At 43.3% G+C, this 19120-nt stretch overlaps 1 protein-coding gene across 2 annotated transcripts in view; it reads right to left on the reverse strand.

The window, feature by feature from the left end:
• Positions 1-6838: 6838 nt before the first annotated feature.
• The window catches only part of LOC112255384 (fibulin-2-like), a 109114-nt gene continuing 96832 nt past the window's right edge, over positions 6839-19120 (reverse strand). For both annotated transcript variants that reach the window (XM_042324978.1, XM_042324977.1), the window contains exons 10-15: positions 14651-14779; positions 14154-14279; positions 10270-10386; positions 10065-10193; positions 8493-8616; positions 6839-7340 (exon numbers count right to left, since the gene is read on the reverse strand). In XM_042324978.1, the coding sequence (XP_042180912.1) occupies positions 6980-7340; positions 8493-8616; positions 10065-10193; positions 10270-10386; positions 14154-14279; positions 14651-14779 (986 nt within the window). In that variant the 3' untranslated portion in view covers positions 6839-6979. The remainder of the gene's footprint in view (positions 7341-8492; positions 8617-10064; positions 10194-10269; positions 10387-14153; positions 14280-14650; positions 14780-19120) is intronic.

Genomic DNA, 19120 nt, shown 5'->3' on the forward strand with positions numbered 1-19120 from the left:
CACCAGAGACATTCTTCAAAGGACTCGGTTGGGCAACACGGCCTTCCATCTACCACCAACCTACTGAAGCGCAGCTCAGAGTAAATATTCATTGCATTTTCCTTTTTCCAAATAGGCGGTAATTTAGAATGCATAAGATACTGTATTTACGATAGCACAGCTTCGGCCTTTGTTCCTCAGTCTTCCCGCTCTTTCACTCAAACCCAGACCCCTTTACTTTTGTGTAACCAGCTGTCATATCTGTTCCGCCCGCAAGGGACGTTTTCCTTTATGACGTAATTTGTAATCAAGTTATGATTTAATTATGTGTATATGTAATTCTGTGTGCTTAGTTAGGTGTTTAGTAAATAAATAATTAAACCCAATTTTGCATTGCTGATTCAACTTATTAGCCAGGGTTCGTGCAGATAACTAAGAATTTACAACTTTCAGATGAGACTGAATTAAGATGACGATTAATATTGACTGCTATTGATGTAAAATATTGCTAGGTCTTCAAGAGTTTATTTGGAAGATAACAGCTCTATAAATATTATTTCATGGTGCCCGACTCTCTAGTTAATTACATTTACATGATTAGCTCAATCAGGTCATATTAGTATTCATATTTTATAGAATAGCATGTCATATCACTTAATCCGGCATAGCCAAAGACACGACACTAGGTACAAACTCGGTGAGCAGTTTGGCTATAGAGACCAGTCGTCACAGACAAACCTGGCTACTCAGAGAGGACAGTCTGGCTATAGACAATGGTCATCACAGACAAACCTGGCTACTCAGAGAGGACAGTCTGGCTATAGACACTGGTCGTCACAGACAAACCTGGCTGATCAGAGAGGACAGTCTGACTTTAGACACCGGTCGTCACAGACAAACCTGCCTGCCCAGAGAGGACAGTCCGGCTATAGAGACCAGTCGTCACAGACAAACCTGGCTGATCAGGGAGGACAGTCTGGCTATAGACAATGGTCATCACAGACAAACCTGGCTGCCCAGAGAGGACAGGCTGTGCTCACTCTGCTCCAGGGGAGAGGAAGAGACAGAGAGAGAGACACACAAAAGGGCAACCAGTGAAGAACAAACAAAAGATACTAATGCTTATTTATCTTCCCTTTTGTACTTTAATTATTTGCACATCGTTACAACACTGTATATAGACATACAGTACTATGACATTTAAAATGTCTTTATTCTATTGGAACTTTTGTGAGTGTAATGTTTACTGTTCATTTTTATTGTTTATTTCACTTTTGTATATTATCTACTTCACTTGCTTTGGCAATGTAAACATATGTTTCCCATGCCAATAAAGCCCCTTGAATTGAAAGTGAGAGAGCGAGCGAGCAAGAGAGAGAGAGAGAGACACAGGGGGACAAACATCTGCCTGGAGGTGACAGCATTCTCTCCCCCATATGCCCCCCTAGGCACAACTATGACAACATAACAAAAACGGGTCACAACTCCTGCAGCTTTGTCGCACGCTGGGTATGTAAATAGTCAATAATAGGCTTCGAAGGGACTCCTATAGCTCATCTCTTGGTAGTAGTACTGTAGACTACTTTATCACTGACCCAGAGTCTCTCAGAGCGTTCACAGTCAGCCCACTAACACCCCTATCAGATCACAGAAAAATCACAGTCTACTTGAACAGAGCAATACTCAAATCATGAGACATTAAAGCCAAAGGAACTGAGTAATATTAAGAAATGCTATAGATGGAAGGAATGCAGTTTGGAAACCTACCAGAAAACAATTAGGCAACAACAAATTCAATCCCTTTTAGACAATTTCCTGGACAAAACATTTCACTGTAATAGTAAAGGTGTGAACTTGGCAGTAGGAAATCTAAACAGCATATTTGACCTCTCAACTGCCCTATCAAATATAAACATTTCAAACAGAAAACCAAAGAAAATTAACAACAATGACAAATGGTTTGATGAAGAATGCCAAAACCTAAGAAATACATTGAGAAACCTGTCCAACCAAAAACATTGTGACATGAAAACCTGAGTCTACGCCTTCACTATGGTGAATCACTTAAACAATACAGAAATACACTATGGAAAAGTAGGAACAGCATGTCAGAAATCAGCTCAATTGAATTGAAGAATTCATAGACTCTAACCACTTCTGGGAAAAATGGAAAACACTAAACGAACAACATGAAGAGTTATCTATCCAAAATGGTGATGTATGGGTAAACCACTTCTCCAATCTTTTTGGCTCTATAACAAAGGATAAAGAGCAAAAACATATACATGATCAAATACACATCTTAGAATAAACTATTAAAGACTACCAGAACCCACTGGATTCTCCAATTACCTTGGATGAACTACAGGACAAAATACAAACCCTCCAACCCAAAAAGGCCTGTGGTATTGATGGTATCCTAAATTAAATTATCAAATATACAGACAACAAATTCCAATTGGCTATACTAAAACTCTTTAACATCATCCTCAGCTTTGGCATATTCCCCAATATTTGGAACCAAGGGCTGATCACCCCAATCCACAAAAGTGGAGACAAATTTGACCCCAATAACTATCGTGGGATATGCGTCAACAGTAACCTTGGGGAAATCCCTGCATTATCATTAACAGCAGACTCGTACATTTCCTCAGTGAAAACAATGTACTGAGCAAATGTCAAATTGGCTTTTTACCAAATTATTGTACGGCAGACCACGTACTCACCCTGCACACCCTAATTGACAACAAAACAAGCCAAAATAAAGGCAAAGTCTTCTCATGTTTTGTTGTTTTCAAAAAAGCCATTGACTCAATTTGGCATGAGGGTCTGCTATACAAATTGATGGAAAGTGGTGTTGGGGGAAAAAACATACGACATTATAAAATCCATGTACACAAACAACAAGTCTGCTGTTAAAATTGGCAAAAAACACATATTTCTTTCCACAGGGCCGTGGGGTGAGACAGGGATGCAGCTTCAGCCACACCCTCTTCAACATATATTGAGAGCCACAGTGTCTCCTGACCCCTCCTGTCTCAGCCTCCAGTATTTATGCTGCAGTAGTTTATGTGTCGGGAGGCTAGGGCCAGTTTGTTATATCTGGAGTACTTCTCCTGTCCTATTCGGTGTCCTGTGTGAATTTAAGTGTGCTCTCTCTAATTCTCTCTTTCTTTCTCTCTCTCGGAGGACCTGAGCCCTAGGACCATGCCTCAGGACTACCTGACATGATGACTCCTTGCTGTCCCCAGTCCACCTGACCGTGCTGCTGCTCCAGTTTCAACTGTTCTGCCTTATTATTATACGACCATGCTGGTCATTTCTGAACATTTGAACATCTTGGCCATGTTCTGTTATAATCTCCACCCGGCACAGCCAGAAGAGGACTGGCCACCCCACATAGCCTGGTTCCTCTCTAGGTTTCTTCCTAGGTTTTGGCCTTTCTAGGGAGTTTTTCCTAGCCACCGTGCTTCTACACCTGCATTGCTTGCTGTTTGGGGTTTTAGGCTGGGTTTCTGTACAGCACTTTGAGATATCAGCTGATGTACGAAGGGCTATATAAATAAATTTGATTTGATTTGATTTTGATATATATATATCGACGAATTGGCACTAGAACAGTCTGCAGCACCCGGCCTCACCCTACTAGAATCTGAAGTCAAATGTCTACTGTTTCCTGATGATCTGGTGCTTCTGTCACCTACCAAGGAGGGCCTACAGCAGCACCTAGATATTCTGCACAGATTCTGCCAGACCTGGGCCCTGACAGTAAATCTCAGTAAGACCAAAATAATGGTGTTCCAAAAAATGTCCAGTCGCCAGGACCAGAAATACAAATTCCATCTAGACACCGTTGCCCTAGACCACACAAAAAAACGATACATACCTCGGCCTAAACCTCAGCGCCACAGGTAACTATACATACCTCGGCCTAAACCTCAGCGCCACAGGTAACTATACATACCTCGGCCTAAACCTCAGCGCCACAGGTAACTATACATACCTTGGCCTAAACCTCAGCGCCACAGGTAACTTCCACAACGTTGTGAACGACCTGAGAGACAAGGCAAGAAGGGCTTTCTATGCCATCAATAGGAACATAAAGAAGGGCTTTCTATTCCATCAATAGGAACATAAAGTAGGGCTTTCTATTCCATCAATAGGACCATAAAGAAGGGCCTATTCCATCAATAGGAACATAAAGAAGGGCTTTCTATGCCATCAATAGGAACATAAAGAAGGGCCTTCTATTCCATCAATAGGAACATAAAGAAGGGCCTTCTATTCCATCAATAGGAACATAAAGAAGGGCTTTCTATTCCATCAATAGGAACATAAAGAAGGGCTTTCTATTCCATCAATAGGAACATAAAGTAGGGCTTTCTATTCCATCAATAGGACCATAAAGAAGGGCCTATTCCATCAATAGGAACATAAAGAAGGGCTTTCTATGCCATCAATAGGAACATAAAGGGCTTTCTATTCCATCAATAGGAACATAAAGAAGGGCTTTCTATTCCATCAATAGGAACATAAAGAAGGGCTTTCTATGCCATCAATAGGAACATAAAGAAGGGCCTTCTATTCCATCAATAGGAACATAAAGAAGGGCTTTCTATGCCATCAATAGGAACATAAAGAAGGGCTTTCTATTCCATCAATAGGAACATAAAGAAGGGCGTTCTATGCCATCAATAGGAACATAAAGAAGGGCTTTCTATTCCATCAATAGGAATATAAAGAAGGGCCTTCTATTCCATCAATAGGAACATAAAGAAGGGCCTTCTATGCCATCAATAGGAACATAAAGAAGGGCTTTCTATTCCATCAATAGGAACATAAAGAACGGCCTTCTATTCCATCAATAGGAACATAAAGAAGGGCCTTCTATTCCATCAATAGGAACATAAAGAAGGGCCTTCTATTCCATCAATAGGAACATAAAGAAGGGCCTTCTATGCCGTCAATAGGAACATAAAATTTGACATACAAATTAGGATCTGGCTAAAAATACTTGAATCAGTTATAGAACCCATTGCCCTTTATGGTTGTGAGGTCTGGGGTCCGCTTACCAACCAATAATTCACAAAATGAGACAAACACCAAATTGAGACTCTACATGCAGAATTCTGCAAAAATGTCCTCCATGTACAACATAAAACATCAAATAATGCAGAGCGATACCCGCTAATGATCTAAATCTAGAAAAGAGCTGTTAAATTCTACAACCACCTAAAAGGAAGTGATTCCCAAACCTTCCATAACAAAGCCATCACCTACAGAGAGATGAACCTGGAGAAGAGTCCTCTAAGCAAGCTGGTCCTGGGGCTCTGTTCACAAACACAAACACACCCCACAGAGCCCTAAGACAGCAACATAATTACACCCAACCAAATCATGAGAAAACAAGGTGATAATTACTTGCCACATTGGAAAGCATTCACAAAAAAACAGAGCAATCTAGAATGTTATTTGCCCTAAACAGAGAGTACACAGTGGCAGAATACCTGACCACTGTGACTGACCCAAAATGAAGAAAAGCTTTGACTATTTACAGACTCAGTGAGCATAGCCTTGCTATTGAGAAAGGCCGCCATAGGCAGAACTGGCTCTCAAGGGAAGACAGTCTATGTGCACACTGCCCACAAAATGAGGTGGAAACTGAGTTGCACTTCCTAAACTCCTGCCCAATGTATGACCATATTAAAGAGACATATTTCCCTCAGATTACACAGATCCACAAAAAATTTGAAAACAAACTCAATTTTGATAAACTCCCATATATACTGGGTGAAATTTCACAGTGTGCCATCACAGCAGCAAGATTCGTGACCTGTTGCCACAGAAAAGGTCAACCAGTGAATAACAAACACCATTGTAAATACAACCCACATTTATGTTTATTTATTTCCCCTTTTGTACTTTAAACATTTGCACATCGTTACAATAGTGTATATATATAATATGACACTTGAAATGTCTTTATTCTTTTGGAACTTTTTGTGAGTGTAATGTTTACTGTTCCATTTTATTGTTTATTTCACGTTTGTTTATTATCTACTTCACTTGCTTTGGCATTGTTAACATATGTTTCCATGCCAATAAAGCCCCTTGAATTGAGAGAGAGAGCAACAGAGCTCAGAGAGAGCAGAGAGAGAGAGCAGAGAGAGAGCAGAGAGAGACAGCGGAGAGAGAGAGCGGAGAGAGACAGCGGAGAGAGAGCGGAGAGAGAGAGCAGAGAGAGAGCGGAGAGAGAGAGCAGAGAGAGAGCAGAGAGAGAGCGGAGAGAGACATCGGAGAGGGAGAGCAGAGAGAGACAGTGGAGAGAGAGAGGAATACAGAGGTACCCTCAGTGTGTCTACAAGCTCTGGTCTAAGAGCTGCTCCAGGGTTCTCCATTCTATTCAGTAGCTTCAAAACCTCTGAAAGTTCATGTTGGGATTGGAAGGTTCCAGAGGTTAAGGAGCAGGAGGACAGAGCCTAGCACTCTGGGGACCACTTTGCAGAGTCAAACCACACAGCTTGAGACACATGCATTAAAAGAGATTACATGATAAAAGACTCAGAAAAATGATTTTGTATAAAAACAGAAGACTAACTTAGTCTTTAGTAACAATCCAGTTTTTGAAGTGCATGGCTTAGTTGGTAGAGCACGGTCCTTGGGTTGTGGGTTCGATTCCCACGGAGGACCAGTATGAAAAACTATGAAAATGTATGCACTTGCTTTTGTAAGTCGCTCCGGATAAGATCGTATGATGAAATATATATATGTAAGTTACAAGTATAAAGTTTATCACCATATGAATATTACAGAAGTGGTGGGTGACAGTCTGTTCTGGGATGGTGTGTGTTTAGACAGTGTTAGAGGTGACGAAGACATATATCCGGGCCAGGAAGGTAGTGAAGGCTCCCTGTCTCAACAGGCTCTACAGTGTGTTAGAGGTGACGAAGACATATATCCGGGCCAGGAAGGTAGTGAAGGCTCCCTGTCTCAACAGACTCTACAGTGTGTTAGAGGTGATGAAGACATATATCCGGGCCAGGAAGGTAGTGAAGGCTCCCTGTCTCAACAGCTTCATTTCCACATCGATCAGGAAGTCTCTCGGCTGTGTCACCTGCCGCTGCAGGTATACCGCCCCCGTAAAACTGTTCAGCTTCCGCGTGGAGAAGTAGTTCTCCTCGTTACCGTGGGTGATGGAGATAGCAATGTTGTCTCCCCTGTAGGCGGGGGAGGGGCCAATCCTGAAGATCTGAGTGGGGATGACAATGTTGATCTGGAAGCTCAGCTGGTAGTAGGTGATTCTCAGAGGAGAGGTCTGGCAGTCTACAGAGTTAGCTGGACAACCACTGCGCTCACAACGACTGGAGAGAGAGAGAGAGTTAGGGTGAGAGAGAAAATGGTTTACAGTGAGAGGGTTAGAGAGAGAGATAGAGAGTTAGAGAGAGAGAGAGAGAGAGATGGTTAGAGAGAGAGAGAGAGAGAGAGAGAGAGAGGGGAGGGTTAGAGAGAGAGAGAGAGAGGGGGAGGGTTAGAGAGAGAGAGAGAGAGAGAGAGAGAGAGAGGGTTAGAGAGAGAGAGAGAGAGAGAGAGAGAGAGAGAGAGAGAGAGGGTTAGAGTGAGAGAGAGGGTTAGAGAGAGAGAGAGAGAGAGAGAGGGTTAGAGAGAGAGAGAGAGGGTTAGAGAGAGAGGGGGGGTTAGAGAGAGAGAGAGAGAGGGTTAGATAGAGAGAGAGAAAGGGTTAGAGAGAGAGAGGGTTAGAGAGAGACAGAGAGAGACAGAGAGAGAGAGGGAGAGAGAGGGGGTTAGAGAGAGACAGAGAGAGAGTGAGGGTTAGAGAGAGAGAGAGAGAGAGGGTTAGAGAAGAGACAGAGAGAGGGTTAGAGAGAGAGAGAGAGAGAGAGAGAGAGAGAGGGGGGGGTTAGAGAGAGAGAGAGGGGGGGTTAGAGAGAGAGAGGGGGTTAGAGAGAGAGAGAGAGAGAGAGAGAGAGGGTTAGAGAGAGAGAGAGGGTTAGAGAGAGAGAGAGGGTTAGAGAGTGAGAGAGGGTTAGAGAGTGAGAGAGAGAGGGTTAGAGAGAGAGAGAGGGGGTTAGAGAGAGAGAGAGGGGGTTAGAGAGAGAGAGAGAGAGGGTTAGAGAGAGAGGGTTAGAGAGAGAGGGTTAGAGAGAGAGAGAGGGTTAGAGAGAGAGAGAGGGTTAGAGAGAGAGAGAGAGGGTTAGAGAGAGAGAGAGAGAGAGGGGGTTAGAGAGAGAGGGTTAGAGAGAGAGAGAGGGGGGTTAGAGAGAGAGGGTTAGAGAGAGAGAGAGAGGGGGTTAGAGAGAGAGGGTTAGAGAGAGAGGGTTAGAGAGAGAGAGAGGGTTAGAGAGAGAGAGGGTTAGAGAGAGAGAGAGAGGGTTAGAGAGAGAGAGAGAGGGGGTTAGAGAGAGAGAGAGGGTTAGAGAGTGAGTGAGTGAGTGAGTGAGTGAGTGAGTGAGTGAGTGAGTGAGTGAGTGAGTGAGTGAGTGTGTTGTACTCACGTATCTGAGACCTTTCTGTAATATGGAGGGCAGGAGAAAGAGAGACACCTGTACCCTCCCTGGACGTTGGAGCAGGTCTGTTCTGTAGAGCAGTTATGAACTCCTGTTGTGCACTCATCAATATCTACGACAGACAGACAGACTCATCAATATCTACGACAGACAGACAGACTCATCAATATCTACGACAGACAGACAGACTCATCAATATCTACGACAGACAGACAGACAGACTCATCAATATCTACGACAGACAGACAGACAGACTCATCAATATCTACGACAGACAGACAGACTCATCAATATCTACGACAGACAGACAGACAGACAGACTCATCAATATCTAAGACAGACAGACAGACTCATCAATATCTACGACAGACAGACAGACTCATCAATATCTACGACAGACAGACAGACTCATCAATATCTACGACAGACAGACAGACAGACTCATCAATATCTACGACAGACAGACTCATCAATATCTACGACAGACAGACTCATCAATATCTACGACAGACAGACTCATCAATATCTACGACAGACAGACTCATCAATATCTACGACAGACAGACTCATCAATATCTACGACAGACAGACTCATCAATATCTACGACAGACAGACTCATCAATATCTACGACAGACAGACTCATCAATATCTACGACAGACAGACTCATCAATATCTAAGACAGACAGACTCATCAATATCTAAGACAGACAGACTCATCAATATCTAAGACAGACAGACTCATCAATATCTAAGACAGACAGACTCATCAATATCTAAGACAGACAGACTCATCAATATCTAAGACAGACAGACAGACAGACAGACAGACAGACAGACAGACAGACAGACAGACAGACAGACAGACAGACAGACAGACAGGCAGACAGACAGACAGACTCATCAATATCTACGACAGACAGACAGACAGACTCATCAATATCTACGACAGACAGACTCATCAATATCTACGACAGACAGACTCATCAATATCTACGACAGACAGACTCATCAATATCTACGACAGACAGACTCATCAATATCTAAGACAGACAGACTCATCAATATCTACGACAGACAGACTCATCAATATCTAAGACAGACAGACAGATCAATATCTAAGACAGACAGACAGATCAATATCTAAGACAGACAGACAGATCAATATCTAAGACAGACAGACAGATCAATATCTAAGACAGACAGACAGATCAATATCTAAGACAGACAGACAGATCAATATCTAAGACAGACAGACAGATCAATATCTAAGACAGACAGAGAGATCAATATCTAAGACAGACAGACAGACAGACAGACAGACAGACAGACAGACAGACAGACAGACAGACAGACAGACAGACAGACAGACAGACAGACAGACAGACAGACAGACAGACAGACAGACAGACAGACAGACAGACAGACAGACAGACAGACAGACAGATGGTACTGACCACTGTGACCACTGTGATAGCTCAACCCATAAGGACATGAATAGGGATATAGAACAGCCCTGTATATAAAGTGTGTGAGACCATGGGTGATGTCAGTCCGTACCTCTGCAGGTGTGTCCGGTGGTTGACATGGTGTATCCATTAGGGGGACAGGCACACTGATAGCTACCTGGGATGTTCACACACTGGAACACACACAGGTTGCCAATACTCTGGGAACACTCATCAATATCTGCAATAGAGAAACATGTCAATACAAACACACAGGCTATTGGTAACATGGTGGTAGAGCTGTCATGGTGTGATACCTTCACAGGTGTGTCCGTCTTCCTTCAGATAGAAGCCCTGTCTGCAGTAACATTGGTAGGACCCATAGATGTTAGCACACTCCTGACCACACGGACTAGAGTCACACTCATTCAGATCTGAGAAAGCGAGAACGAGAAAGAGATTAACAACACGTCTGCCCAGATCAAGGGAATGCTGTGCTCTGTAATGATGTGTACGAATGTGCATGAGTCCTCTGGATGCTATTTCTCCTCAGAGCTCCCCAGGCTCAGCCACCAAGGCAAAGTCACACAGCAAAGTCCTTGAAATCAAATCTATAAACCTTGGGTAATGAACAGGTTCATCAACCAAGGACAAGTCACTCAGCCAACTTGGATTGGAAAACCCACCACCGGCCCTGGTGATAGGCCCAGGCCGATAGTTGTCAAGTTTCTGGGGTTCAAAGACAAGGTAGCTGTTCTGGAACAAGCCAAGAACTTGAGAGGAACATATATCTTCCTCAACGAGGACTATCCTGAAGCTGCCATTTCTGAGACTCACTTAGATAATTAATTTGATGATACAGCAGTAGCAATACAAGGATATAATATCTATAGAAGAGATGGGAATGCTTATGGGGCAGGTTTTGCTGCCGACACAGAGCCCCGCCGATCCATCATGACTGGTCTGCCAATGTAACCACCCGAGGGGGTTTCAACAGACGTCCCCCTGAGGCCAATCTGCTAGCCCCGGCCTGCTAGCTGTCTGAATCGCTGTGCCTCCAGCTCGCCTAGCTACTCACTGGACCCTATGATCACTCGGCTACACATGCCTCTCCCTAATGTCAATATGCCTCGTCTATTGCTGTTTTGGTTAGAAATGTTTGCCTTATTTCACTGTGCATCGTACACTGTAGAGTCTCCCACTCTGCTCAATATGCCTTAGCTAGCCCTGGGAGGCTTGGTGATTTTGTTGGCTGGGTGGCTTGGTGATTTGGGTGGCTTGGTGACTTGTTTGGCTGGGTGATTTGGTGACTTGTTTGGCTGGGTGATTTGGTGACTTGTCCTTGGTGACAGTTGGTATTTTTGGTATTTTATTAGGATCCCCATTAGCTGTTGCCTATATATCAATGCATACACACAAACTATCTAGTTCAAATAGGGGAGAGGCGTTGTGCCGCAAGGTGTTGCTTTATCTGTTTTTTTAAACCAGGTTTGCTGTTTATTTGAGCAATATGAGATGAAGGGAGTTCCATGCAATACGGGCTCTATATAATACTGTACATTTTCTTTAATTTGTTCTGGATTAAACAGGTGGCACTGTGAAAGACTACGTCTAGTTTGCTGAGTAGAGTGTTGGGGTCTATTTTGTAAATGACATCGCCGAAGTCAAGGATCGGTAGGATAGTCACAACCATCAAATGTATACAAACAGGCTTCGTGAAACACGAGAGAAAACGCACTCAAGCCTAGTGCATACAAAAATACATATCACACAAACAATCTTGCACAAAGACATGAGGGGGAACAAATACATGTAGATTGATTGGGGAATGAAAACCAGGTGTGCAGGGAACAAGACAAAACAAATGGATACATGAAAAATGGAGTGGCGATGGCTAGAAAGTCGGTGACGTCGGCTGCCGAACAAGGAGAGGAGCCACGGAAGGAGTGTTGTATGGCGTTGAAGCTCGTTTGGAGGTTTGTTAGCACAGTGTCCAAAGAAGGGCCAGATGTATACAGAATGGTGTCGTTTGTGTAGAGGTGGATCAGAGAATCACCAACAGATAGAGCAACATCATTGATGTATACAGAGAAAGGAGTCGGCCCGAGAATTGAACCCTGTGGCACCCCCATAGAGACTACCAGAGGTCTGGACAACAGGCCCTCTGATTTGACACACTGAACTCTATCTAAGAAGTAGTTGGTGAACCAGGCGAGGCAGTCATTTGAGAAGCCAAGGCTGTTGAGTCTGCCGATAAGAATGCGGTGATTGACAAAGTCGAAAGCCTTGGCCAGGTCGATGAAGATGGCTGCTCAGTACTAACTTTTATCGATGGCGGTTATGATATCGTTTAGTACCTTGAGCGTGGCTGAGGTGCACCCATGACCAGCTCGGAAACCAGATTGCATATTGGAGAAGGTACGGTGGAATTCGAAACGGTCAGTGATCTGTTTATTAACTTGGCTTTCGAATATTTTAGAAAGGCAGGGCAGGATGGAAATAGGTCTGTAACAGTTTGGGTCTAGAGGCAGGGCAGGGCAGGGTAGGGCAGGATGGAAATAGGTCTGTAACAGTTTGGGTCTAGAGGCAGGGCAGGGCAGGGTAGGGCAGGATGGATATAGGTCTGTAACAGTTTGGGTCTAGAGGCAGGGCAGGGCAGGGCAGGGCAGGGCAGGATGGATATAGGTCTGTAACAGTTTGGGTCTAGAGGCAGGGCAGGGCAGGGCAGGATGGATATAGGTCTATAACAGTTTGGGTCTAGAGGCAGGGCAGGGCAGGGCAGGATATAGGTCTATAACAGTTTGGGTCTAGAGGCAGGGCAGGGCAGGATGGTCTGTAATAGTCTGGGTCTAGAGTGTCACCGCCTTTGAAGAGGGGGATGACCTCGGCAGCTTTCCAATCTTTAGGGATCTCAGATGACACGAAAGAGAGGTTGAATAGGCTAGTAATAGGGGTCTCAAATTTTGGCGGATATTTTTAGAAAGAGAGGGTCCAGATTGTCTAGCCCAGCTGATATCTAGGGATCCGGATTTTGCCGTTTTTTCAGAACATCAGCTGTCTGGATTTGGGTGAAGGAGAAGCAGGGGGGCAAGTTGCTGCAGGGCATTCTGATGTTGGCCAGGTTAGGAGTAGCCAGGTGGAAAGCATGGCCAGCTGTGGAAAAATGCTTATTGAAATGATTGATTCTCGTAGATTTATGTTTCCTTTCCTCAGTGCAGTGGGCAGCTGGGAGGAGGTGCTCTTATTCTCCATGGACTTTACAGTGTCCCAAAACTTTTTAGAATTAGTGCTACAGGAAGCACATTTCTGTTTGAAAAAGCTAGCCTTAGCTTTCCTAACTGACAGAGTATATTGGTTCCTGACTTCCCTGAAAAGTTGCATATCGCGGGGGCTATTCGATGCTAATGCAGAACGCCACAGGATATTTTTGTCCTGGTCAAGGGCAGTCAAGTGTGGGGTGAACCAAGGGCTATATCTGTTTGGAATGAGACTAATGTGAGGTAAAATAAATAATTAATTAATCAGAAGACTATTGATCAGATATGAAAATATCTGAAAGGTTATATTGGGAAATTATAACTTTGTAATATGAATATTTTCCTTTGTGCCCCGACTTCCTAGTTAATTACGGTTACATGATTAATCAGTCGAATCGCGTAATACTAATTACAGAGAATCTTTGATAAAACTAAGTCTTCAATTTAATGATAGTAAAGACAAGACACTTCACAGTACAACATGCAGTTCTGAAGTACAACATGCAGTTCTGAAGTACCTTCACAGTACAACATGCAGTTCTGAAGTACCTTCACAGTACAACATGCAGTTCTGAAGTACCTTCACAGTACAACATGCAGTTCTGAAGTACCTTCACAGTACAACATGCAGTTCTGAAGTACCTTCACAGTACAACATGCAGTTCTAAAGTACAACATGCAGTTCTGAAGTACCTTCACAGTACAACATGCAGTTCTGAAGTACAACATGCAGTTCTGAAGTACCTTCACAGTACAACATGCAGTTCTGAAGTACAACATGCAGTTCTGAAGTACCTTCACAGTACAACATGCAGTTCTGAAGTATCTTCACAGTACTACATGCAGTTCTGACGTACCTCCACAGTATTACATGTATTTCTGAAGTACCTTCACAGTAGTTCTGAAGTGCTTCCACAGTATTAGTTCTGTCACAGTTGTCTTACCTTCACAGTTCTTCCCGTCGAAGGCGAGAGAGAAGCCTGCTGTACAGGAACACTGGTAGGATCCTGGACTGTTCTCACACGTCTGAGCACATAGCCTGCCGGGGTAGCTCCAACACTCATTCACATCTAGAGAGGAGAGGAGAGGAGAGGAGATTAGAGAAGGGGAGAGAGGAAGGTTTGTGAGGAGGGGAGAGGAGGGGAGAGGAGAGTAGAGGGGGAGAAGAGAGGAGAGGAGGAGAGAGTAGAGAGAGGAGGGGAGAGTAGAGTAGAGGTCGAGAGAGAGGAGAGGAGAGTAGAGGATGAGAGAGAGGAGAGGAGAGTAGAGGACGAGAGAGAGGAGAGGAGAGTAGAGGATGAGAGAGAGGAGAGGAGGAGGGGAGCGTAGAGGACGAGAGAGAGGAGGGGTCAGGTTAGCGTAATAGAGAGGTATAGAGGTGTGTGTGTGTGTGTGTGTGAGTGTGTGTGTGTGTTTGTGTGTGTGTGTGTGTGTTACCTACCGCTGCAGACCTGGCGTAGTGCATCGTACAGGTAGCCTGTTTGACAGTCACAGCGGTAGCTACCAGGGAGGTTATGACAGATCTGGCCCTCACCACACCCATGGTTACCTGTCTGACATTCATCCACATCTACACAGGGAAGAGAGTCGACACTTCAGGAACTGACACTGCTCTCTCTTTCTCTCTGTATTTGTCTTTGTCTCTCAATTCGAAGGGCTTTATTGGCATGTCATACATATGTTTACAAAGCAGGTCAAATAAGCAATAAACAAAAATGAAATCAACAATAACAAATGAAAACAGAATATTTCTCTCACAAGAGAGGCATTTCAAATGATATACTGTATTGTTGTCTTTGTACAGTGCTGTAACAATGTGCAACTAGTTGCAGTACGAAAGAGAAGATAAATAAACAGAGGAATATAGGTTGTATTTATAATGGTGTTTGTTCTGGTTGCCCTGGCAACAGGTCACACATCATGCTGCTGTGATTGCACACTGGTATTTCACATAATAGATATGGGAGTTTATCCAAATTGGATTTGTTTTTTCAAATTCTTTGTGGGTCTGTGTAATCTGAGGGAAATATGTGTGTCTAATATGGTCATACATTTGGCAGGAGGTTAGGAAGCGCAGCTCAGTTTCCACCTCATTCTGTGGGCAGTGGACACAGCCTGTCTTCTCTTGAGAGCCAGGTCTGTTTATGGCAGTGGTCACCAACGTTTTCTGAGTCAAGATCTCTTTCTGAGTCAAAATGCATGCCAAGATCTACCACTCTGATATTTTATTAACATGACTTAAAAAATGTAAGCCTATGCAACATTAACCAATTAAAAACAGTTCTGTAGCAATGAGGTTTGTACAGTAGTAGGCTATAGGCCCAATACATTATCACTGCATATTGACTATACTCAGTAGGCTATAGGCCCAATACATTATCACTGCACATTGGCTATACTCAGTAGGCTATAGGCCCAATACATTATCACTGCATATTGGCTATACTCAGTAGGCTATAGGCCCAATACATTATCACTGCATATTGGCTATATTCAGTAGGCTATAGACCCAATACATTATCCCTGCATATTGGCTATGCACAGTAGGTTATAGGCCCAATACATTATCACTGCATATTGGCTATACTCAGTAGGCTATGGGCCCAATACATTATCACTGCATATTGGCTATACTCAGAAGGCTATAGGCCCAATACATTATCACTGCATATTAGCTATGCTCAGTAGGCCATAGGCCCAATACATTATCCCTGCATATTGGCTATGCTCAGTAGGTTATAGACCAAATACATTATCACTGCATATTGGCTATGCACAGTAGGTTATAGGCCCAATACATTATCACTGCATATTGGCTATACTCAGTAGGCTATAGGCCCAATACATTATCACTGCATATTGGCTATATTCAGTAGGCTATAGGCCCAATACATTATCACTGCATATTGGCTATGCTCAGTAGGCCATAGGCCCAATACATTATCACTGCATATTGGCTATGCACAGTAGGCCATAGGCCCAATACATTATCACTGCATATTGGCTATGCACAGTAGGCCATAGGCCCAATACATTATCACTGCATATTGGCTATGCACAGTAGGTTATAGGCCCAATACATTATCACTGCATATTGGCTATACTCAGTAGGCTATAGGCCCAATACATTATCACTGTATATTGGCTATGCTCAGTAGGCCATAGGCCCAATACATTATCCCTGCATATTGGCTATGCTCAGTAGGTTATAGACCCAATACATTATCACTGCATATTGGCTGTGCACAGTAGGTTATAGGCCCAATACATTATCACTGCATATTGGCTATACTCAGTAGGCTATAGGCCCAATACATTATCACTGCATATTGGCTATGCTCAGTAGGCCATAGGCCCAATACATTATCCCTGCATATTGGCAATGCCCAGTAGATTATAGACCCAATACATTATCACTGCATATTGGCTATGCTCAGTAGGCCATAGGCCCAATACATTATCCTGCATATTGGCTAATGCCCAGTAGGCTATAGACCCAATACATTATCACTGCATATTGGCTGTGCACAGTAGGTTATAGGCCCAATACATTATCACTGCATATTGGCTATACTCAGTAGGCTATAGGCCCAATACATTATCACTGCATATTGGCTATGCACAGTAGGCCATAGGCCCAATACATTATCACTGCATATTGGCTATGCACAGTAGGTTATAGGCCCAATACATTATCACTGCATATTGGCTATACTCAGTAGGCTATAGGCCCAATACATTATCACTGCATATTGGCTATGCTCAGTAGGCCATAGGCCCAATACATTATCCCTGCATATTGGCAATGCCCAGTAGATTATAGACCCAATACATTATCACTGCATATTGGCTGTGCACAGTAGGTTATAGGCCCAATACATTATCACTGCATATTGGCTATACTCAGTAGGCTATAGGCCCAATACATTATCACTGCATATTGGCTATACTCAGTAGGCTATAGGCCCAATACATTATCACTGCATATTGGCTATACTCAGTAGGCTATAGGCCCAATACATTATCACTGCATATTGGCTATGCTCAGTAGGCCATAGGCCCAATACATTATCCCTGCATATTGGCTATGCTCAGTAGGTTATAGACCCAATACATTATCACTGCATATTGGCTGTGCACAGTAGGTTATAGGCCCAATACATTATCACTGCATATTGGCTATAGTCAGTAGGCTATAGGCCCAATACATTATCACTGCATATTGGCTATACTCAGTAGGCTATAGGCCCAATACATTATCACTGCATATTAGCTATGCTCAGTAGGCCATAGGCCCAATACATTATCCCTGCATATTGGCTATGCTCAGTAGGTTATAGACCCAATACATTATCACTGCATATTGGCTATGCACAGTAGGTTATAGGCCCAATACATTATCACTGCATATTGGCTATAGTCAGTAGGCTATAGGCCCAATACATTATCACTGCATATTGGCTATACTCAGTAGGCCATAGGCCCAATACATTATCACTGCATATTGGCTATACTCAGTAGGCCATAGGCCCAATACATTATCACTGCATATTGGCTATACTCAGTAGGCTATAGGCCCAATACATTATCACTGCATATTGGCTATACTCAGTAGGCTATAGGCCCAATACATTATCACTGCATATTGGCTATACTCAGTAGGCTATAGGCCCAATACATTATCACTGCATATTGGCTATGCTCAGTAGGCCATAGGCCCAATATATTATCCCTGCATATTGGCTATGCTCAGTAGGTTATAGACCCAATACATTATCCTTGCATATTGGCTATGCTCAGTAGGCTATAGGCCCAATACATTATCCCTGCATATTGGCTATGCTCAGTAGGCTATAGACCCAATACATTATCCCTGCATATTGGCTATGCTCAGTAGGCTATAGACCCAGTACATTATCCCTGCATATTGGCTACTTTCGTGCATTTTGCCAGCAGCTCTTCGTTGTGCGTCAAGCATTGCGCTGTTTATGACTTCAAGCCTATCAACTCTTGAAATGAGGCTGGTGTAACCGAAGTGAAATGGCTAGCTAGTTAGCGCGTGCTAATAGCTTTTCAAACGTCACTTGCTCTGAGCCTTCTAGTAGTTGTTCCCCTTGCTCTGAATGGGTAACGCTGCTTCGATGGTGGCTGTTGTTGTTGAGTTGCTGGTTCGAGCCCAGGGAGGAGCGAGGAGAGGGACGGACAATATACTGTTACACTGGCAATACTAAAGTGCCTATAAGAACATCCAATAGTCAAAGGTTAATGAAATACAAATGGTATAGAGGGAAATAGTCCTATAATTCCTACATCCTAAAACTTCTTACCTGGGAATATTGAAGACTCATGTTAAAAGGAACCACCGGCTTTCAAATGCTCTCATGTTCTGAGCAAGGAACTGAAACGTTAGCTTTCTTACATGGCACATATTGCACTTTTACTTTCTTCTCCAACACTTTGTTTTTGCATTATTTAAACCAAATTGAACATGTTTCATTATTTACTTGAGGCTAAATTGATTTTATTAATGTTTCATATTAAGTTAAAATAAGTGTTCATTCAGTATTGTTGTAATTGTCATTATTACAAATAAATAAATACAAATCGGCCGATTAATCGGTATCGGCTTTTTTGGTCCTCCAATATTCGGTATCAGTATCGGCGTTGAAAAATCATAATTGGACGAAACTACTGGCAAACAGCTCGGATACCCATGCACACCCCGCAAGACATGCCACCAGAGGTCTCTTCACTGTCCCAAGTCCAGAACAGACTATGGGAGGCGCACAGTACTTCATAGAGCCATGACTACATGGAACTCTATTCCACGTCAATTAACTGACACAAGCAGTAAAATTAGATTTTAAAAAACAGATTAAAAAAATACCTTATGGAACAGCAGGGACTGTAA

The sequence above is a fragment of the Oncorhynchus tshawytscha genome, linkage group LG07 (assembly GCF_018296145.1).
Source record: "Oncorhynchus tshawytscha isolate Ot180627B linkage group LG07, Otsh_v2.0, whole genome shotgun sequence".
Lineage (NCBI taxonomy): Eukaryota > Metazoa > Chordata > Actinopteri > Salmoniformes > Salmonidae > Oncorhynchus > Oncorhynchus tshawytscha.